Here is a 22,041-nt window from a genome sequence, read left to right as displayed (position 1 = left end):
TTTAATGGACGATTATTCATAAAAAATAGATAAACATTTACAAAAATATCAACGGACTCCCATCTATATTATATATAGGCGGGTGTCCATTTATTATGGTCATCTAATCATAAAATTTTGAAAACAAAATAATGGACGCCCAACGGTCGTCCATATACATTGGCTGCTTCATTTTTATTTGTCCTCTTGCTCAATTCAATGCAAATTTCTGTTTTTATATTACATTATTACCACAACATTCAACTCTAGTCCTGCTTGTGCCTGCTCTTATTCAATACTAACTCAGTTAGGTCAAACTAGTGCAATTAATGTTTGTTGGTTGGTGTCAAACTTTATTACCGTTTCAATGAATGGTGATATCTAATTAATAGGATTCGCAATGATACTGGTATATCCTTTATTTCTCTGATTATTTGAGCTTTAAATAAATTTAAAGTTTAAAATTGTTAATACTAAAAGATGGACGTCGGTCCCTAAACCCTAAACCCTATGCGGCATTATTTAAGGTGTATGTAGCATTGTTATATTAGAGATTGTCAAATACTGTCAGATAATTTTTAAGATGATTACTGGTTTTTAGCCGAGATACCCTTAAACTGGAATAAGACGGAAGTGAATAGTACTACTACAGTGGCACCCGCCAAGGCGGGCTTGTTGAGCCGCGACCTCTACTAGATTCTGAAAAGGAGGACAAATGCTTCATAAATCACTTATAGACGGTCGTCCTCATAAGATGGACGGGCGTCCATAAACAATCTAGGCTAATTTTTTTTAATTTAAACTATGAACAGACATACATTCTAGGTGGATGACCGTCCATGGTAAATGGACTCCCGTCCATATACCATGGATGGGAGTCCATTATTATTTTCGCATAGACGGGAGTCCATTTCAAATGAACGGTCATCCAATAATAATGGACGGCCATCCGTATTTGATGGATAGCCGTTCATTCGTGGAATATTTGTTAACGTGATACGTGACTTGTCTGATTCAACTGACATATCGTTCAGTGTAAAAATTCGGTGCAAAGCGTCGGTGTCTGTAGCATTATTCGAAACTTATATGCACTTATACATGGTTCTCAACTCAAAAGCACCAACCAAGTGTTGTGTTCTACTTCTCCCAATAGCAACAAGCAAGTAAGAGAGACCATGGAGTGAGTAAGCTCTTACCACTCAAAAGGAACTCTCAGTGGTCGGCGACGGAGACAAATGCGGTGGCAACGGTGGACGTCGCAGTGAGTGATTCATACTATCAAATTCAGGATGGGTAATTTGGGCATGATTTAATTTGGGAGAGAAGATTTAGGTTATTGAGAAGATGATTAGGGAGGCAAAGTTTCGTTTGCTGCATTTTTTTTTTTTTTTTTTTGGAACTACCTACGTGGGAGATGAGGTGGATGCCACGTTAGATGCATGTAAGTTGTATACTGATTAGTAAAAACCAATATAAGCATAACATTTTTTCACTCCAAAATTTTATTACTTTGGGTATTAACAGATTTAACTACGAGTACTAACAAATATAATATAAGGTATTATATGCATAATAGAATACTATATATATTTTAACAAAAAGTTATATATATTGTAAAATTGTGGTGTCCTGATTAGGTAGGCTTTCTTGTTTTTTGATTGATTTTCTTATGTATACCCTAGTTCCAGCAAACGCCCATATAGGAGGAAAATCTGAGTGTGCCGGAGTGAAATGTGGGATTCAGACGCCTGGATTTGTTTAGGAGATATGCTAAGCGATAACAAACAAAGGCAATGAGATCCCATTGGACAATCTATAGAGATTCGCAGAAAGCTCACGGAGTGGCAGCTGGGGGCGCCGGCCCTTGTTTGATTGTGTGTTTTTTAATAATAATATTTTGAATCCATGGTTGCTGAGTTCATATTGTGATGTTTTTGTGCCCTTAGATTGAATGCTAGTTAATACGACGTCGTCTGCAATTCTGATAGATGACGAAAAATATTAAAATAAAAGAAATTTAATTATTCCATGGAGTACTCATGATCTTGTGGCAACAACTGAGGTATCACCATAACGACTAGTTAGGAAAGAATGAATGTCGCTCAGTTGTCGTCGTCTTGGGTGGACGTAAAACTAGAACTGAGAGCATCATGCCCAACGCAGACTCGGAGGGAACAGAGAGGGACGAGAATGGTAGTGATAAAAATGAGGGATAGAGGCAAGAACAGGAAGCCGTTGCAGAGAGGGAGAAATCTCAGCATCGAAGCAATTCAGGCCGTGCAAGCCTTGAAGCGAGCCCACCAACACCATAATTCCTCGGATTTAGACCAAGTTTTTTATTCTAAGTTCAGACGTTTGTTGAAGTTCGATATGATTGCTGTGCTACGTGAACTCCTCAGGCAGAACCAGTGTCTCGTCGCTCTTAAGGTAAATTAAAGAACCTTTATTAATTTCTTGTTAAAAATAATTATAATCATCAGAAGTTGATACTTTTCAACTAAATTTGGTTTCTTTTTTTCTCTAGGTTTTTGAAGATAGGAGGAGGGAGTACTGGTACAAACCGCAGGTTTTGTTGTATGCAGAAATGATTCAGGTATTGAGTGAGAATGGATTGTTTGAACAAGTTGAGATTATTTACATGTTCTTGAAAAGAGAAAATCATTTAGAGCCTGATATTGAGGGGTTTAATGCTGTGTTGAAAAGTTTAGTAAGTTTTAAGCTCATTGGGCTGGTGATGGATTGTTATAACTTGATGAAAGCGATTGATTGTGAACCAGATAGGTCATCTTTTAGAATACTGATAAATGGTTTAGAAGTAATAGGAGAGTCAGGTTCTTTAGGTATTATAAGGCAGGATGCCCTGAAGTACTATGGCAATCTCGAGTTTTTGGAGGAGGAAGAAGAGATTACAGCAAGTCAGAAATGATCTCTCTGTAGTGGTGCACATTTTGGATAAGCATTTAAGACTCATAAACCTCTACTCAATTGATGACATTGAAGCAGAGAATGGCTACTGAATTTTATTGTTTGCTATAGGTCTTGACAATAGAATGATATTAATTTAGCCATTGTGAACGAAACCCCTCTTGTCCTACATCTTTAATTTAATTAATTATTCTGTTTCAGCTTAACAACCTTGTGATAGATAAATACTTTCAATGAAATAGTAGAAGTTGATCCAATTTGATGATGGTACCAGCTCTTAATGTGTCTCTGCCCTATAAAAGATTGCATAAGTAGTACTTAAGTTTTCTTATAATTTTGAGAGGCATGATAACTGACTAGATTGTTCAAGACTTCAATGAACAGTTCGAACAACTTTATCCTTGCTTTTATAACATTCAGTCATGAGAAAATCTAAGTACACAAGACACAACTTCATTGTTAAAGAGGGGAAAAAACGTATTCCTTTCATCTTTTTTGTTAAATTTAGTCAATCTGTTTGATATTGCATGCTAGCAGAAGGTAAAAAAGCAATTGATATATATTGCAAGCCACCAAAATATGTGCATATGATGTTTGGGCATTGTCAAATGTAACACTAACTTCTACTTAATAATCCTTTTCATAGAAGCAAAATTGAGGCCGTTTCTGGAGGCAGCCTAATTCATAGGAAGGAAAACTATAAGCAGCAGAGAATGCAAGGTTATCCTTACATACCTTTACTTTGCAATTCCAATAATTACACATTTCATCAATAGTTATGCTTCATAGTCAATTTTGTCGTAAAGAGAAAATGGGACCTTATATTTTTTCAACTTTCTTCTAAGACTTTTTCATCTTTCTTGACCACGAGCNGGTTAATATTTGAATTTCATAAAATATTATATTGTGCATTATCAAAAATCATGCCGTTAATGTTACCAGAACTGTAGTACGGCCCTTGTTATTCTTAGCCAAATAATCGTTTTGGCCTTTTCCCAGCAAAAAACTTGAAAAATGTCCCACCAGATGCCATTCTTTCCAAATTTTACACCTGTTTCCTATTCTTTTCCTTTGATTACTGATATAATTAAGAACTTCAAGGTCATGGCCTCACCCAGTATTCGGCATTTTTATTTTAAATCTACACCTATAATTGTCAAACGACAAAATTTTGTGAATTGGCATCAACTCATGCCGCCCAGTTAAGGTGCGGGATTTTAAGTCCCAACTGAGAATTTCATGGCCTTAGGCATCCAACCTAACTAAGATGATTGTATGGTTGCTAAAGAATTTTAATTTCCATGCTAGAGAATTTTAATTTCCATGCTAGAGAATTTTAATATGTATGTTCGTTTATCAAATACAAAACTTTCAAGGAAATTCTACATGGTTAACGATTAAACGAAAAGAAAGTGAATGCTCTTAAAGAACTGGTGTCATATTGATACGCCAATAATGCCAAGAGATGGAATTTAAGAGAGAATTGAAATTTATGAGACAATCGTTAATCAATATTGAAACTTCATCCACCACCAAACCAATGTCATTAAATTCAATAAGAATGAACAAACAAACAAACAAGAGTAATTTAGAGAACAAAGGGCGACATATGTGCATTGAAATGAGAAAAGACGCACCTGAAATCAAAACCACCAATTTAGAAGGAAACCCAGGAGTAGATTTTGATTCATACGCGAGTATATATCTTCAGAAATCAGGATTAAGGGTCCACTATTTCGATGAGAGTCAAAATTTTCTAAAAAATGATTCTTATTCCGAGAAAATAAATAAAGGGATAAAAAATGGGTGGAAATTTGAGAAAAGGAAGGTGATGATGGGTGGGATTGAAATAGAGGAGGATGGGATGGGGAAGAAAAAGAAGAAGATAGTTTGGTTGATAAAACGAGGTTAAAACTTAAAATGCTGAATCAGTTGAGCCATTTTGGGTTTGACAAATAGCAGTGCAAGTTTGAGGACAAACTTCACTTGTGTGTTACACGTCCAACCACTTAAACTCGTATACGTGTAGCCACTTGAAAGATTGCCTTAACATCTTAAACGACATTAATATTTATTTATCTTTTTTTTTTAACAAGATGTTATATTAGCTTATGTATATTTAAACTAAACCTCGAGATTCATTGAATTATACGTATCTCAATTAAACCCTAAAATCTATTAAATATCCTATAAATTAAAAGGATCATGTAAGTCATAATATTATTGTGATAGATAATCTCAAGGTTTGAACTCAAAAATTCATAGAATAAATAAACAAATTTTTTTGAATGCTAAACCAATCCCTTGAAATTATCGACATTAATTTTTTTTTAAACAAAAAGTCTCTTTTCCTAAAATAAGTCCAGTTTTGAAGAAACTCTCTAACTTTAATCGCCAATTTCTTTATTATTAATGGCTTGATTGGAGCAATAGCAACGAATTCATGCTAAAATTTGCTTCAAGCCTTGGAAGAGGAGTGTAAACTAAGGTTCCGTTATATTTGGGTGGAATTTTGGAAGGAAATGGCAGAACTGTGTCTTCCATGGAAAAGAATAGTGAAAATGAGTTAATTAAGTAACTAGCTAAGGTATAAACCCTTCAAATTATTTGGTGTATATTATCTAAGAATTTGGTGTTTTAGATGATACAATTTTCTATTTGAAAAGTTCTTATGATGTTAACTCCCCAACCAGTGATACTCTTGCTTAGCAATGGTCTATAGAAGTTCGGCCCAGAAATGCTCAAAAGCTTGGGATGTTTGGCCCAGGAAAGTACACTATATTTTTCCACACCCTCATCTCCAATTGAGGGTAAATTGCAAGGTTTTAAAACTTGCCTAGGGTGAAACCCGGCAAACTGGCCGAGTTTTGGGTTGACTGGTATGTCAAACAGGTGACATCATCATGTAAAAAGTTTAAAATCCAACAAAAACACCCCTAAAAACTCCATAAGTCCCTATAAGTTTGATATTCTACAAAAACACCCCAAATTACACACTAGTGTAGTGTCAACCACCCAGACCAAATAGGGCATGTTTCTAGCATCGACAACACACCCCATCACCACAAAAACCCTCCCCTTAGCCTCCTGACCAAAACTCATCTCACCCTACACCCATTTTCACCAATCATCGAAAACAACAAACTGTTAACGCCGATTTATTTTTGCAATTTCCTATCGTTTTACTCACCGAAAATCACTTATGTCATCACATTTTGACTCATTATCCATTCCTCTTCAAAAACCCCAATATCCTAGTCATTAATTATTCATCAATCGTTTTCATAATTTCTAAGGTTTGCGGTCTAGTGAAGACCTTATGTCCTAATTGAACTGGTTCAATCGATCATACTGGGTCAGGTTTTAAAACAGTGGTAAATTGTAACAACGAAAATAAATAACAAGAATTTAAGGAAAAAAAAAACAATAAGAACCTAACCGGACCAAACGAGCGTAAAATTTAAAATTGTATCGATATATGCATTTTATTATATTATAATATTTCATAATAAAAATATCAGGATGGCAAATGGATTTTTATTTAACATTAAAAAAAAAAAAAAAGAAACAGCAGCAACAATTTGGCTGACTAAGCAAAAATTTGGTGACGTGGGAAACAGCGGATGCACCGCCGAATGGGTAATAGGGAAAAGGGTCACTTATAACAATGCGTGCAGAGAGTACAATCGATTCAGCAAAGCTTAAAAAGCAAGGGCCACGTGTATCCATATAGTACTGTCTAAGTTTAACCTCCCAAGACCGATCCTCCAATCACATTATAACTCACCCTTTGCATGCAATGAAAGATGAGGTATTGACACGTGGACATGAACAAAAAATAACCGACACAAAAAAGGGTGGTGGTTTTGTCTTGTAAAAAATGGAAGGCCAACCAAGGAACGACCAAACCAATCCTGATAGGTGTATCCACGCATGGCAACCTAATACACACGCGTTATAACACAGAGGGTTTTTGATTGGTGTGAGAAGCAAAGCAACGGTCTCTCTTTACATTCACTGAATAGTTTTTATCTATCTTCTTCTTCTATCCATTATATTGATATGTGTTAGCATGCATGGACCCACTCTTTTACTTAAGTCCCACACGTCCTTCTTTCTAATTCTCTTAAACACGTACCCACAATACAACTCCAAGTGTCATTTCGTTGTGCCTCTTTTACTCATGTTGCCTTTCTCTTATTGGATTATCTTTACAAATATAAACCACTTAACACATTGCCTTCCTCACTTCTCACCTCACTAATTCTAATACCACTACTCCCTTCTTTTCCTGTTAGGCTTCAACCCCCTGCCTTCTATTACATCACCTTCACCATATTCTGCATTCTTCTTTCAATTACTCACCTCACCTACACCTTTCTCCTTTATGTTCCTCTCATAGTCCCATTTTTTGAAAGCCAGCCCAAACGGAAATTTAAAACCAGTAACCATGATTAAGACCTTGAGCCCTTACTCCACCAACACTGCCAAAACGGCGGAGATTATGTCTAGGTACAGGCCTATAGCTCCGAAACCAGAAGCTCCTGTAAGCCCCATGAGTGAGAGCCCGAAGATCAGGCAATCTCCTTACCTCAGGCACTTATGGCCCCAGTTGCAGGCCAGGCCCACTAGAACCAGAAAGAGAGGTAGAGCGGCCATATCACCACCCACCATCAAAAGATCAAGGACCCATTTATTTGGGCTTTCTTCTCCCAGTCATGTCTCATCCCCTGCAAAAAATCTATCTTTGCATGGTTTTGCTCATGGGGTTCCTCTTTCAAACCTGGCTGCTGATAGTGGCAGCTTGGAAAATCCCACAGAAGCACCTTCAAGTTTGGTAACACTTCCTCTTCTTCCTTGCACTCCATCGGTTACTATTGTATCCAACCAAAAAGCAGAGCCCAACAACCGTTTGGAACCACTCGGAGCAGTGAAGGTTATAGACTTGAATGCCGTTGCTGAAATCCCAGAAGAGAAGGATCTATTGTTGCAACTGCAAGGACCTTCTATCACCAATATTATCGCGCCACAACCAGTTCGCCCAGTTGGATCAAGCATCAGCGTTGGGTACATTAGTGAAGACCCGAGCTTAACACCTGCAGTACAAGTTCCTAAGAAACCCGAGGAAGTTGAGGAAGAGATGGAGTCGGAGGTCCTACCAGCAGTCATATCGGATTCGAATAACAAAGTGAGGATGGCTAATTCTGCTTACAAAGAAATGGTGGGTCAACCGGAATGTTCGTGGCTGGATTCGATGGTGAATTGTGATGGAAAATTTGGAGGTAGCTCATGCAAAAGAATTTGTGGTGAGGTGATGCTTCATTTTGCTGAATCAGGGGTGCCGGTTTCGTCAAATGGGTTTTCATGCTGGGTAAGGATAGAATGGGGCAGTCATGGCAAGAAGAACTCAATCAATGCTTTTTGTGATGTAATTAGATTGTCTTGTGAATCCAAGGACTATCTCTTTACCTGGAGGTTCCACACCTATAACAGAGACACTTCGCAGTCAAGTTGCAATGCTTGAATATTTTATTTTGTATACAGACGTAGTTTAATTATAGACGGCGCCTTCGTTAATAGCTACTATGTGTATACCTGAGACGACATAAGTATAATTTTTGTTGTCTTCTTATATCTAGTAATGTCGACTTTTTTTACATAAAACTAAGACTCAATCTATATTCAATCTCCCTGGTGTTTTGGATGTCGATTTTAAGAACTCATTCTGTAGACTGGAGATTATAAGCTAATTTGAAAAAACAAATATCATCTTCGTGGAAATTAACATTAATAATGGGAAAGTGAGATGCATGAAGTACACAACTATGTATTAAACACCAATATTACAAAGCATAAGCTTATAATATTCTCAAAATTACAGTTTAATCATTCTCGCTTTTCGGAGGGCCCTTCCACTTGAAGTTGTCAGCATACGACTTGGGCTGAAAACATAAGAAATTCCAATCCTCAGTCGATGATGGCTTTAAAATTTAAATAAAATGAAAAAATACAAATAAAAATGGCCAACAAATTCATAAACAATAAAACAAATCTGCATTACATGATGTTATAAGATTAAGCAACAGAAATCATACATGGAGATGGATAATGTAAGAATATAAATCACACGCGGTTCATATAACTTGCCTACATTGCCTACATCCACGAATAAGAGAGAATTCTACTATAATAACATCAACATGGTTATACAAGCTGAGTACTCGTACTATAAACCCACCTGAGTGGAAATAGAGTGGAAACTAGCCAGCTTTTACACTTACCCCAGGTGTTTAACCTACCTTTACATCACATACCCTATGTTTTCTCACATTCTCTAGTAATATTGAATTGGTTCTCTCCTATATATTTATAAGTGATACATGAGATATACTACTCCTAATATGAATCTTGTTATATTCTTAATAGGATTCTCATAATTCTATTCCTATATATAATTTTATTCTTTTCTAAAATAGTTTTTTTTTTTTTTTTAAATACAATTTTACATTAGAACAAATAAGAAAATGAGTCACAATATCTCAACACATTATCATATTAGTAATTGATAACTATAGAAGATATCTTTGAAAGATTTAAATCTGCAAATATGACTTCATTTTGCTCATGATTCAGGGTTAAAAATGTAGACCCCTGGAGTAGACTCTAGTATCCATATATATGAAACTAAATAATTCTGTCATTCGCATCACATGTCAAAGAATCGTACCTTTAGAATAGGTGTGTGTCGCTTCTTCACCTGCACCAGTAGAATAGTTGTCAAGAATATACAGCATAGTACCAAGGAAATAAAATCAAGGATAAAACAATCATAAAATTTTGTTAGTTAATAGAAAAAAGTACATAGTGCTAACGAAAGAGCCAGTTTCAATCAAAGTGGTATTCAACGTCCAGTTCCAACTTCCAAACTTGCAAAATTGACTGAGATTTGTAAGTACATAGACCTGTAGCAAACTAAATTAACGGAGAAGACGATACTCTCCAACTCGGTAAATAAGATGCTAGCTAAAGGATGCGTTTTCCACATTTTTTCTCCTCATTCTCAGTCTACAGTCATCTCACTACCATGTCTACGAGGAATAACTCACTTGCAAACTAAATATTTCCAAGAGTGCTGTACCAATACGAACACAATTGGATGGAGATTGTAGGTATAATGTTTAGTAACAAGTCACGCAACAAGTAAGTTTTCAATTATAACTACTCTCAATTTCTCGATGTCATCCTCAGCAATTGCAGTTTCCCCATATAAAGTTTAATGCTGAAACAAAATTTAAGGACATAAGAGAAACTCCAGTCATATTATTGCACAATAAGCAATAAGATAGTGTAGAACCAAAATGAATAGGCACGACGCACATACCACATATTCCCATCCATATTTTTCACAAAATGCCTTTGCAGCAGCTTCACTATCAAAACTGAGTCCTGCCTCACCAACATTGGCGTACGGGTCTCCTGTGGATGTCCAACCCATTAAAGGATTTTCCCACCTGAAAAAGTGACAATTAGAGAGGCTATAACAAGTCTCGAAGGTGAACATGAATATAGAATATATGCCTCAAAAAAGCTTGTTTAAAAGGTTGCCCCAATACAAGGAGAAACTTAAAAGGTACAAAGACTAAACATATTAGAGGTAGCTTAATTGTATGCACTTAAAAACGTACTTATGCGTTGAAAGAAAATTAATTTTCCATTTCCCAACTTTCCCAGAGCCTTGCTGAGTTGCTGTTCGTGCAGGTGAGTAAATAACAACCTGGCATATACAAATGAAAACAGCTAAAATTGAACCCCAAAAGATAAGTGGAAGAGTATAGTATTATACTCTGAGAAGAAGCGGAACAAGTATAAGTTAAAAGGTAATGAATTTAGTTTTACAAAAAAGTGTTTGAATCTGATTAATGGTGATTGAATGCAACAATTTGGAGCCATCATCTTCATTCTGAAAACTAAACAAAATATCATCCAATTAATATGTAGAAAAGCGACACGCATAAAAAATCAAATTCCATGTCAAATACGTAGATTACACAAGTTTCATCGTTGAGAACGTTTCTACAAACATCGCATCAAAGTAAAAGTGCACTTGAATCCATTATTCAATTCGTAAATTCTACTTTTTAGAATACGCTTCTAGTGCTGTTCAAATCAAATAAATCGTTTTTTTTTTTTTTGAAAGAACAGATGAAATGCCCCTTTTATATAATGATGTGGCATTACATCAAAGTCTGCCAAAGACAAAATACATCATGAAAGACTACAAATTAAATTTCATCAACAAAATGGCTCCAGCGAGACGCTACTGACTTAAGCTTCACCATAATCTGGTTAATTTGTAAAATAAATATAGCGGAACATATCCCAAACTTGAGTTTTTCCTGTTTAATCTCAATAAACAAAGATCTAAAATTTATACAGCAGCTCCAGAGCAATCAAAGTTAATTCTTCCAACAACTTACAACAAGTTTATCCCCAAAAAGTTAAACCTCAATTGGTTCATAAGTAGCAGATTTAACCAAAACTGAATGTTCAAGTCTTTCAGCAAACAGAAAAAGAAGAATTAAGATGAAAATACACAATCCCAAGCCAATTACTCAATGTGAAAATAATGGAACATTGACTGCTAAAATGGAGATTTTATTGAATTACTTAATAAGGAAGAAGAGGATATATTGTACCCTTCTTCGGAGATGTTGCTCTGGAATTCCAGAGACCATTCCGACCTCACCAGGCTTAACCTCCACCAATGCATCCTCCGAAGAGAACCATCTCCTCCTTGTTGGAGAAAACAAAACCGATGATCGCTGAGCTCCTACTCGTCGCAAAAAGTTTGCCATTTTCTGGTGGTTCAAGAAGATAAGCAGTCTCAACTCTCAAGTCAAAGCAAAGGTGAGCCAAGTTATACCAGAACTAGTGCTACGAATTCACCAGAAGTTTCGCGCTTCTTTTAATGAGGAGGGAACCATCATGACGTGGCAGCTTTCCATTTGTGGAATCGACCGAATCAGCATTATAGATCTACATGCCATGTTGGCGTTCGCGAGTCGGGACTACTGGGAGAAGGAAATAAGTCAATTACAGAAAGAAATAATAATTATTAATTAATAACAATATTAATTTTATTAATTTGGTTGGATATTAAACCATGTAGTTTTTACTTTTAAGTTTTAAGCTAAGGTGATGAATTTTTCGGGAACACGTCCAAATGTTTTCAATTATTTCATGTCTAAAAATAAGGGTTGACATTTGTTGACGGTCATCTCCACCAATCAGGACGTCATCTCCACAATCAAGATTCAGCAGATCTTCTAATCAACCAGAATTTGACACGCATTAAAGACAGAATATTAGTTATCAAAACTCAAACCCTCTCAAGAGTGGGCATGGATGAATTTGAGTGGTACATTTGTCTAACTCCCATTTAATTTAAAGATAAACTTGGGAGTTCTTAACGAATGGGAAAGCAGGAAGAATCTTCATGCCATCAGACCACTTGTAAAAATCACCCATTACCTTAAACAAAACAGGTATAAATAGATAGTTTCCCTAAAAAAATAAAGGTTAAACACACTGTTGTGCGGTCAATCTAGAGAAGATAATTTCCTATTAGAAGAGAAGATGTTTAGATTGGCTCAATTTAGAAGAGAAGATATTTAGATTGACTCAATTTAGAAAGAAGATATTCAGATTGACTTAGACTCCAATTAAGGTAGTCGAAGATCATGCAACTTCTTAATTCTACATATTTGAATATTATCTCAACTCTATCATGTAAATGGGTGCTATAAACTCATCATAACTTGTTTTCAGGGGGGGCTGGGCAATTGTTCTAAGCAAATTTTCTTGGGAATTATACTGTTCTTTGTAAGCTCTTAAAAGCAATAAGATAACAGTGGACGTTGGCTCAAGTTCTAACTTGTCGAACCATTTTAAAAATTGTCTTGTATTCTTATTTATGACTCTTTCTCTTTATTCATTGCTAATTTTCATTAAATCACGCGCACATCCATTCTGATTGGTGCAGATTTCTTTATCAACATTTTGGCGCTAGAAGGAGGGTCTGATTCATATCAGCTTCCTATGTTTTTCCAAAAAGTCTCAACTTCTTCAGCAAATCCCAACTTCTTTTTCTAGAATTAAGTTATCAAATGTGAAAATCTGAGTAGCATAAAGTCTGAATCTAGCTAAGCAGCAAACACAAGAATTGTAGCCCTTCGAGTTAGCTTTTCGACAGTTCAAAAATCATCCAAATCTGAGGTCTACAACTCAAGTTATCATCAAAATACTGAAGCATATTTTAAATCAGAGCTCTCAAGTCGCGTGGCCAAATCGCTTAGATCGCGCGCTCAGATCTCTCATATTAGAAAAAGCTTACTAGCTCTCGAGCTCCCAAGCTATTGAGCTCTCAAGCTAGCTGTCTAGCTCTCAAGCTCTCAAGCTATTGAGCTCTCCATGCTTTTTGACCAAGCAATGCTCTTAGATCAAGCTCCCTATGCTTTCTGATCGAGCCATGCTCTTATATCAAACTTTCCATGCTTTTTGATTGAACAATGTTTTCAGATTAAGCTCTCTAAGCTTTTAGATCGAGCAATGCTCTCAGATCAAGCTCTCCATGCTTTCTGATCAAGCAATGCTCTCTGATCAAGCAATGCTCTTAGATCAAGCTCTCTATGCTTTTTGATCGAGCTATGCTCTCATATCAAACTCTCCACGCTTTCTAATCGAGCTATGCTCTCAGATCAAGTTCTCCATGCTTTCTAACCGAACAATGCTCTCAAATTAAGGTCTCCATGCTTTCTAATCGAGCAATGCTCTCAGATCAAGCTCCCTATGCTTTCTGATCGAGTCATGCTTTTAAATCAAGTTCTTCATGCTTTCTGATCGAGTCATACTCTCAGATCAAGCTCTCCATGCTTTCTGATCGAGTCATGCTCTTAGATCAAGCTCTTCATACTTTCTGATCGAGCCATGCTCTCATATCAAGTTCTCCATGCTTTCTGATCGAGTCATGCTCTCAGATCAAGCTCTCCATGCTTTTTGATTAAGCCATGCTCTCAAATCAAGCTCTCTATGCTTTCTGATCGAGCAATGCTTTCAGATCAAACTCGCTATGCTTTCAGATCAAACTCGCCATGCTTTCTGATCAAACTCGCCATGCTTTCTGATTGAGTAATGCTCTCAGATCAAGCACTCTATGCTTTCTGATCAAGCAATGCTCTTAGATCAAGCTCCCTATTCTTTTTGATCAAGTTATGCTCTCAGATCAAGCTCTTCATGCTTTCTGATTGAGCAATGCTCTTAGATCAAGCTCGCCAAGCTTTCTGATCGAGCAACGCTCTCAGATCAAGCTCGCCATGCTTTCTGATCGAGCAACACTCTCAGATCAAGCTCTCCATGCTTTCTGATCGAGTAATGCTCTCAGATCAAGCTCTTCATACTTTCTGATCGAGCTATGCTCTTAGATCAAGCTCTTCATACTTTCTGATCGAGCTATGCTCTTAGATCAAGCTCCCATGCTTTTTGATCGAGCTATGCTCTCAGATCAAGCTCCCCATGCTTTCTGATCGAGCAATGCTCTCAGATCAAGCTCTTCATGCTCCCTGATCGAGTCATGCTCTCAAATCAAGCTCTCCATGCTTTCTGATCGAGCCATGCTCCAGATCAAGCTCTCCATGCACTCAGATCAAGCTCTCCGCACTTTCTAATCGAACTCCTCGCACTCTCAGATCAAGCTCATTATGCTCTCTTATCAAGCTCCCTATGCTCCTTATGCTCTTAGATCAAACTCTTTATGCTTTCTGATTAATCTCATAAGCTCGCTCATTCGCTTGAGATCATGCGTTCAAGATTTTTCAGATCTCTTAGATCGCGGCAAGCATAATCCAAGTTCTTTAGTTCGAGACTACAACCTATAGTGTGACAACCATCCAAATCAAAGACATGAGTTTTTGAAGCGCGATTATGCACTCCAAATACTAGGGGGCTATTGTTGTGCGGTCAATCCAGAGATGATAATTCCCTATTAGGAGAGAAGATATTTAGATTAGCTCAATTTAGAAGGAAGATAATCAGATTGACTTAGACTCTAACTAAGGTAGCCGAAGATCATGCAACTTCCTAATCCTACGTATTTGAATCTTATCTCAACTCTATCATGTAAAGGGGTGCTATATAAACCCCATCATAACTTGTTTTCAAGGGGGTTGGACAATTGTTCTAAGCAAATTTTCTTAGGAATTATACTGTTCTTTGTAAGCTCTCAAAAACAATAAGATAACAGTGGACGTAAGCTCAAGTTCTAACTTGCCAAACCACTTTAAAAGTCTCTCTGCCGTTTACTTGATTGTATTTATTATTCATTCATAGCTGGTTATCCGTAATAACGCGCACATCCATTCCGGTTCTGACAGAGTCCCTCGAAATTCTTTGGTTGATGCAGATTTCTGTATCAACATAAATTAAATACATGATTATAAACAATTAAATATGAAATCTGCTTATTTTATAAAGATATTCTATTTCTTATATGTTTATTTATTTATTTTGTATAAATCAGGAGTAACCCTTACCATTTGACTCAACAACAATGAACAATAATTTTTCATTTGTAGCAGTAGCATGGCCAGCAAAGAGTAAATTACTTTTTCCCACCTAAATAACGGCTTAATAATCTTTTCCACTTAGACTTTTAAAATACCACTTTACTACCCAAATTTATATTTCGTTTCCAATTCTGACATTGTTGCGACCGCACACCACCATCATTTTTTTTTCCCTATCATCACTTACCACAATCCCTTAAACCCTACTCCCGTCAACCTTGCCAATCACTGGCAATCAAGTGATTGGGGTTTCCATATCTGTTACTCCTAAGTCAAATTCTAATCAATCCCAACCATCAAAATCCAACCTTCCATCATCAAAAGACTCATTGGCCTCCCTTCTTCGAAACTCCCAATAATTTGGATCGAGTTTGCTATCTATTCGTCATTAGAATATAAATTTGGGTAATAAAATTATATTTTAAAAGTTTGTAGATAGAAAAATGTTATTAAGATATTATTTAGATGGGAAAAAGTCGTTAACTCACCAGCAAATCCCATCTTTATCTTACATGGCTTATATTAACATTAATTGTGATTGTGAAATTCTATGATGTATGAACATTTGGTCGTTTCATTGTGACATACGACCAAAAAGTATGAAAAAGAAATATTAAAAGAAAGGAAGAAAGACAAGAATCATGTTTGGAATTTAGACCGATTCCAGCTGGTTTAAAGGGGATCGGCTGTTTATTCTTAAAATTCCTTTCATGTATTTGTCTATTTAGCATAGGCCAATGCCATTTGCTCTTACAATTGTATCGAGATGATCGAGTCTCCGTAGTGACCTTCCTGTCGTTTTTTTCTCTCAGTTGATATCATTGTTCTCGTCATTGACGAAATACGGCCTTCAGATTTCATCCATGACTCCATGATTCTTTCATTTCTAATGTTCTCAACTAATTAAACATCTCGCAGGTTTCTTCCTAATTAGGTGAGAGAAGATCAAGACCAACCAATGGCACTCGGCGAAGAGGATTCAACGCTCACAAAGCTGGAATTAGCCTGCACAGACTTGAAAAAACTCCTACTAACCTCCTCCAAACTCGATGAGAACCTAGCAAACATGGACAAAAAGTTTGATTCTATGGAAGAGATACTTACAACAGCTGCAAGGAGAGTAGCACCTTTACATTCTTTGGCTATGACCACGAAAGCCCTCGAAACTAGAATCAGCCGAGCTGTGTCTCCGGCTCTTGAACTCCTTGATAGCTTCAAGCTTGCTGAATCTCTCCAACACAAGCTTCTTGAACTCTCCTCCAAAGTATCCTCTGAGAAGAATCCCAAGAAAAGGCTTAGAAAATTGATAAAATATGTTGATTGTGTTGATAAGCTTAACACGACCATAATCAAAATAAGTCAAGATGGTGAGCCGGTGATTCAAAAACTTCAAGAGGTAGTGGAGTTCTTGAGCAGGACAAAAGCCACTGATCAGTATAGGACACATAGGTTGAGGGAGACTTTGGTGACTCTTAAGGCTCTGTATGAAACTGAGGTTGATGCCACGAGGTTCGACGGGTTGCTTGATGAGGCTTTATTGAATCTGCAGGATGAATTTGAGGGTAGGCTACAGAAATTAAGGCATCAAAGTATAGGCGAGGCCTATGAAGATAAAGAAGCAGAGATGGTGGGTTCTGATCTGGCCACAGAAATGGAGGTCGAAGTTCTTAGGCGAATTTCAGAAACCTTGGCTTCCAATGATTGCTTGGATATATGTATCGACATCTTTGTCAAGGTAAATATGCAAATTATTGCTTGAAGCAAATTTTCTTTTCAAATGCAAACCAAAAGTATATAACAAACTTTTTTGGGTGTATTTTTTTTTCAAGTAATATTTTTACTCTTATATCTTTGCCATTTCAACAAAAGGCAGTAAATTAGTCAGAAGAAATAATTTGTTAAAATTTAATAGATGTAGCCCACTTATTTTGGTTAAGAATTAGCCGTTCCATTGGCCACATAAGATATGATTTTTCGAGATGTATTACTCGAGAATCAGACGATGGTATGTTCAATTTTTCAAATATGAAGATCAATTAGAAAACAATTCTGAACGAAAGAAAAAGATTTTCTTTTTTAATTTTTCACAAAGATAATAGCTAGCTAGACACCTCTGGCGGCGGGATCATTAAAAGAATTTAAGATTAAAAGGTTAATTGAACAGGGTAAATTTGATTAGCCGGGCTGACATTTAGATGCTAATTTGGTGATGTAAATATGTTTAACAGGCGAGATACAGAAGAGCAGCGAAAGCATTAATGCGCTTAAACCCTGATTATTTGCGGACATACACTTCTGAAGAAATTGATGAAATGGAGTGGGAGAGCTTGGAGACAGCAGTAACCCTGTGGATTCAACATTTTGAGCTTGCAGTTAAAACTGTTTTTGTATCAGAAAAGAAGCTTTGCATCCAAGTTTTGGGAGGAATCTTGGAAGGAGTTATTTGGCCAGAATGCTTCGTCAAGATTGCTGACAAAATCATGGCAGTCTTTTTTCGATTTGGAGAAGGCGTTGCAAGGAGTAGCAAAGAGCCACAGAAGTTGTTCAAGCTCTTGGATATGTTCGACTCCTTAGAAAAACTTAAACTCCAGTTCTCAGAGATTTTTGAAGGGGAAGCAGGAAGTGGGATTTGTACTAGATTTAGAGAACTAGAAAAGCTACTCGTCCACGCTTCATGCAAAGTGTTTTGGGAGTTCGGTCTCAAAATTGAAGGGAATGCAGATGGTCTTCCTCCACCACAAGATGGCTCAGTTCCAAAACTTGTAAGATATGCCATTAATTATCTCAAGTACCTTGCAACCGAGACTCACAGTGTACCTATGGCCAAAGTTCTTCGAACAGAACAAATTTGGAAAGCTGGGATTTTGTCTAAACCCGAAACTGATGAGAATTTACTCAAGGATGCAATTTTCAATGTGATGGAAGCTCTCCAAAGAAACGTCGAATCAAAACGGTCAAATTATAAGGACAAAGTTCTGCCCCACGTTTTTGCCATGAACACTTACTGGTACATTTATATGAGAACTAGAAACACAGAACTAGGAAAACTATTGGGAGAACAATACATGAAAAAGAAATACAAGATTGTGGCAGAGGAATCAGCTTACTTGTATCAAAGGCAAGCTTGGGGACCTCTTGTTAGGTTGTTGGACGAAGAAGAATTGAAAATGCAGAGCAACGAGATCACAGCCAATGTTGGAGTTCTGATAAGAGGTAAAATGGAAGCTTTTATGAAGAGTTTTGATGAGATTTCACAAAGGCACATTGAGTCTTATAATATTCCTGATTTTGATTTGAGAGAGCAAATCAGAGCAGCGACTCTGAAATTTGTTGTTCCTGCTTACACTGAGTTCTGGAATTCGTATTCATCCGTGTTACAAACCAAATCGTACGTTACTCCTGAGTCGGTCAAGGGACGATTGGGTCAAATATTTAACGGTGGTGATAGGGTGGATGCTGGAAGGTCTAAGCGTCGTGATTCAAGGGATCGGACAGCTGATAGAGCCTCGGCATCTGTTGAGGGTGACATCAAGGATTTTCGACGAACCAGATCATCTACCAGTGATAAATAAATGAAAGTGTCATCATTATGTGTGTGGTTGCGAAGAGGAAGACATGTTGCATATTTTTTTGTGGTTTTCATTTCAGTAGAGAGACTAGAGATGTAATTTAATATGTTTCCCAACCTCTTTTAATAACAAATGATTCAAAACCGTATTGCTCAAGCAAAGAGATGAGAAGCCGTGGAGGATACATTCCCATATGCATCACACGTAATTGATTTACTAAAATGCATATATTAAAAAATTGACTCATTCATGTTGTCCGCCAGATGTAAGCACATCAGTGGTTAATCATTTTACTGGATACAAACAGACTCTGATCCAGACACTCTGCACCAATTTCATTCCTACACTCTCTGTAGGGGATCCAGAAACAAAATTACATTTTTACCCCGTTACAGAAAGACAGAGTTACTTCCCCAATTTGAACTTTAATCTTTCTACAGTCACCGAAAGGAATCATTCCCTTTTCTCCAAGAATCTACCAAATCCCACAGGGACACAACTCTTTTATCTCTCGTTGCCACCAAAATTTTCCCTGAAACACAAAATTCTGCCGAGAAATTTTCATCGAATTTTACTAAGGATGGATGAAATGAATTTATTTTCATTCTGCGATTTCCCTGAAGATATCCAGCTATTCATTTTATCGTTCCTTTCCCCAAGAGAAATCGCGAACTTCGCCTGCACATCAAAACGGTTCGTTTCGCTGTGTAACAGCGACGGCAAGCTCTGGTACACCATTTGCGAGAGAAGATGGGGCTCAAAAACCCAAATCAAAAAATGGGGAGATGGCAAGATCTCCTACAGGCTCCTTTACAAAACTCTCAATGAATGGGAGAATCTGATCGGTTTCTGGCGCAGAAGTGGTCAACCCATGGTCAATGATTCATCCCCGCTGTTGATTTTCTTCGAGTGGGGCCCCTCATATCTCTCTGGCTCTAGGGTGTCTCCCTCGCGAAACGGTACTTACAATGTCTCAAAGTCTCCGTTTTTGTGGATGAGTTTGAGTTCCGATGGCGAAATCGTAAACTTTCTCCAGCTTAATGGGGAAATTAAATTATGGGATGATTTTGTAAAATGTTGTCAGTTGGGGTTTATTGAGGATTTGGTATCAGTTAACGTTAATTTTATGGGGAGTTTTCATGTTCTGGTTGAGGAAAACTATGCTAATTATTATCGAGAACTTGGAAAGTCCGTGTTTGGCAGGAGTCCAAGCTCGATGGATTTGAATTCTAGAGGAGACGATAGCGATGGCAGTTCTGGGGAATGTTTGGTAACAGAAATGTATATGCAATTCGCGAATAGGATATCTCCAGTTGGGGATAGAGCGTGGAGGAGACAGAGGAGGAAAGAGAAGGAGAGACTGGGGAAGAGACGATGGGAGCCCGAGCATTTTGTAAAGATTATGGATTGTTCGCCCACGCCATCTCGGCCTTTGCAGGGATTATGGAAGGTGTTGTGAATACCTTTCCTATTGTCTTTGTACATTTATTTGTTAATCAAATTATTTATACTTGTTTCTGTTTATACTTTATATCTATTAATTACTTAATGATATTGCAGATAAATGTAAAAGACTATTTCCTTGACTTGAAAATCATTACTGGTACTAATTGTATAATATTGTTGGCTTTTTGAAAAGTTTATTTGCAATTTTATCTACTGGCAGTCTGGCACCCACCTTAGTCCAGTTTATTTGTTAAGGGAAGATGGCCTTAATGAACCATTTTTATTTATTCATGTGCATATATTTGTCAATCATTGTTTTATTTCTGAAGTAATGCTTGTATCTCTAGTCAATTATGGAAAATTCAAGTTATGGTGGACAACATTTCTTATCAAATTAGCTTATGTAAATTGTTCGTAAAGGAGACTAAATGGTGCTTCGGCAAGCTCTTTATTTTGTTTTACAATTTTATGTTGTGGAAACTTTATAGTCCCCTTTAGAAGAAAGGATGTTTTCTCTTCCTTTTTTTCAATCTTCTTCACTGTCCCACTCGGTCGAACCAGGGTTGAAATCATGTTTGGATTGTCAATTTGAAGTTCCACATTGGCTCTTGTTAGCATAACTGCTTGTTTTACTTTCTTTACTGTTACTTCTTATTGTTCATAGTTTGTTCGAAGATGGCTGGCTTGGGGGGATTCTTCATTTCAGCTTGTCTGATGTCTCTCTTGGGCTTCATATTGCAGGGAATATATGATGACATTAGCTTAGATTTTTATCTTGTGGCATATGATACTGGGGGTATCATCTGCCGAAGGGTTGGCGATTTGTCCTCTGGCTCTGCTGCCCCAGTGTTCTGGACATCAAACACTACATTCATTGAGTCTCCACTTTCTCCTGAGGAAGAATATATTTATGATAGTCGCATACACCATCATTCACTAACAGTGGCAAATCACACACATTGCCAATGTCCCTCAACCATGGTCTCTCATATAATGCACATCAACTCAAGTTATGATCTAGTCATTCGAGATTCAGCAGGGACTTTTGCAAATCCTCGACAAGGAGAAGGAAGGATTTGGCATTACCGGAATGGGACATTTGGGTTTGGGTTTTTCTGGGACAATTTTATCATAGACCTCAAACATATGGTTCTTGATGGTTGTCTTCTTGACACGGTGGAGGTTTAATGTGATTGATTTTCATGTTTTAGGTTATTCTGTGTACAAAATAGAATCGTTTCTGGATGTAATTTGTGGACTGTATTGTGTACCATACTTTGTTCCAGGAATAAATGAGTTAATGTTTATTATAGAAACCTTTTTTTGTTTATTTCCTATGTGGTAGTATCCCGTTTGCATGAATGTGTTCCCATTCTTTCGAACAAGTATTAGGAACAATGTTAATACAGAATGATTAGTTAGTAAGCCATCCTTGCTGGAACCTGTTTGACGGACTTAAATATCCAGTTCAACATAAGTATGCAGTCTCTCTTTTTCTCTCT

At 37.1% G+C, this 22,041-nt stretch overlaps 5 protein-coding genes across 7 annotated transcripts; 4 read left to right on the top strand and 1 right to left on the bottom strand.

The window, feature by feature from the left end:
• The first annotated feature begins 2,029 nt into the window (after positions 1 to 2,029).
• On the top strand, positions 2,030 to 3,770 carry LOC116128942 (protein THYLAKOID ASSEMBLY 8, chloroplastic-like). Of its 3 annotated transcripts, none has more exons than XM_031414695.1 (3): positions 2,030 to 2,406; positions 2,504 to 2,572; positions 3,551 to 3,770. In XM_031414695.1, the coding sequence occupies exons 1-3, from the start codon at positions 2,071 to 2,073 to the stop codon at positions 3,560 to 3,562; spliced, it is 417 nt and encodes a 138-aa protein (XP_031270555.1). In that variant the 5' UTR covers positions 2,030 to 2,070; the 3' UTR covers positions 3,563 to 3,770. The 3 variants fall into 3 exon arrangements, with proteins under 3 accessions (XP_031270555.1, XP_031270554.1, XP_031270553.1); XM_031414694.1 differs by having other exon boundaries at positions 2,504 to 2,939; XM_031414693.1 differs by lacking the exon at positions 3,551 to 3,770 and having other exon boundaries at positions 2,504 to 3,104.
• Positions 3,771 to 7,131: 3,361 nt separating this feature from the next.
• LOC116128948 lies at positions 7,132 to 8,587 on the top strand. Its single transcript, XM_031414704.1, has one exon. It carries the CDS (start codon positions 7,355 to 7,357, stop codon positions 8,426 to 8,428), a length of 1,074 nt encoding a protein of 357 aa, XP_031270564.1. The 5' UTR covers positions 7,132 to 7,354; the 3' UTR covers positions 8,429 to 8,587.
• Positions 8,274 to 11,792, bottom strand: LOC116128950 (NADH dehydrogenase [ubiquinone] iron-sulfur protein 4, mitochondrial-like). The gene is made up of 6 exons (XM_031414705.1): positions 11,601 to 11,792; positions 10,590 to 10,678; positions 10,286 to 10,415; positions 9,632 to 9,661; positions 8,784 to 8,846; positions 8,274 to 8,388 (listed from the first exon to the last, which is right to left on the bottom strand). Exons 1-5 carry the CDS (start codon positions 11,757 to 11,759, stop codon positions 8,787 to 8,789), a joined length of 468 nt encoding a protein of 155 aa, XP_031270565.1. The 5' UTR covers positions 11,760 to 11,792; the 3' UTR covers positions 8,274 to 8,388; positions 8,784 to 8,786.
• Positions 11,793 to 16,441: 4,649 nt separating this feature from the next.
• On the top strand, positions 16,442 to 19,121 carry LOC116128940 (exocyst complex component EXO70A1-like). Its single transcript, XM_031414692.1, has 2 exons — positions 16,442 to 17,259; positions 17,753 to 19,121. The coding sequence occupies exons 1-2, from the start codon at positions 16,483 to 16,485 to the stop codon at positions 19,094 to 19,096; spliced, it is 2,121 nt and encodes a 706-aa protein (XP_031270552.1). The 5' UTR covers positions 16,442 to 16,482; the 3' UTR covers positions 19,097 to 19,121.
• Positions 19,122 to 19,511: 390 nt separating this feature from the next.
• LOC116128947 (F-box protein At3g12350-like) lies at positions 19,512 to 21,820 on the top strand. The gene is made up of 2 exons (XM_031414703.1): positions 19,512 to 20,543; positions 21,281 to 21,820. Exons 1-2 carry the CDS (start codon positions 19,674 to 19,676, stop codon positions 21,725 to 21,727), a joined length of 1,317 nt encoding a protein of 438 aa, XP_031270563.1. The 5' UTR covers positions 19,512 to 19,673; the 3' UTR covers positions 21,728 to 21,820.
• The last annotated feature ends 221 nt before the right edge of the window (positions 21,821 to 22,041 follow it).

Source organism: Pistacia vera, unplaced genomic scaffold, assembly GCF_008641045.1.
Source record: "Pistacia vera cultivar Batoury unplaced genomic scaffold, PisVer_v2 Contig205, whole genome shotgun sequence".
Taxonomy (NCBI): Eukaryota; Viridiplantae; Streptophyta; class Magnoliopsida; order Sapindales; family Anacardiaceae; genus Pistacia; species Pistacia vera.
This window is presented reverse-complemented; position numbering and strand designations above follow the sequence as displayed.

Excerpts from the sequence above, each read along its gene's own strand:
- LOC116128942 (XM_031414694.1), top strand. The coding sequence starts at position 2,071 with ATGAATGTCGCTCAGTTGTCGTCGTCTTGGGTGGACGTAAAACTAGAA. Across the intron at positions 2,407-2,503 it reads AGTGTCTCGTCGCTCTTAAG|GTTTTTGAAGATAGGAGGAG; the intron begins GTAAATTAAAGA and ends TTTTTTCTCTAG.
- LOC116128948 (XM_031414704.1), top strand. The coding sequence starts at position 7,355 with ATGATTAAGACCTTGAGCCCTTACTCCACCAACACTGCCAAAACGGCG.
- LOC116128950 (XM_031414705.1), bottom strand. The coding sequence starts at position 11,759 with ATGGCAAACTTTTTGCGACGAGTAGGAGCTCAGCGATCATCGGTTTTG. Across the intron at positions 9,662-10,285 it reads AATATGGATGGGAATATGTG|GTGAAGAAGCGACACACACC; the intron begins GTATGTGCGTCG and ends CTACTGGTGCAG. Across the intron at positions 8,847-9,631 it reads GACACACACCTATTCTAAAG|CCCAAGTCGTATGCTGACAA; the intron begins GTACGATTCTTT and ends TTATGTTTTCAG.
- LOC116128940 (XM_031414692.1), top strand. The coding sequence starts at position 16,483 with ATGGCACTCGGCGAAGAGGATTCAACGCTCACAAAGCTGGAATTAGCC. Across the intron at positions 17,260-17,752 it reads GTATCGACATCTTTGTCAAG|GCGAGATACAGAAGAGCAGC; the intron begins GTAAATATGCAA and ends TATGTTTAACAG.
- LOC116128947 (XM_031414703.1), top strand. The coding sequence starts at position 19,674 with ATGGATGAAATGAATTTATTTTCATTCTGCGATTTCCCTGAAGATATC. Across the intron at positions 20,544-21,280 it reads CTTTGCAGGGATTATGGAAG|GGAATATATGATGACATTAG; the intron begins GTGTTGTGAATA and ends TTCATATTGCAG.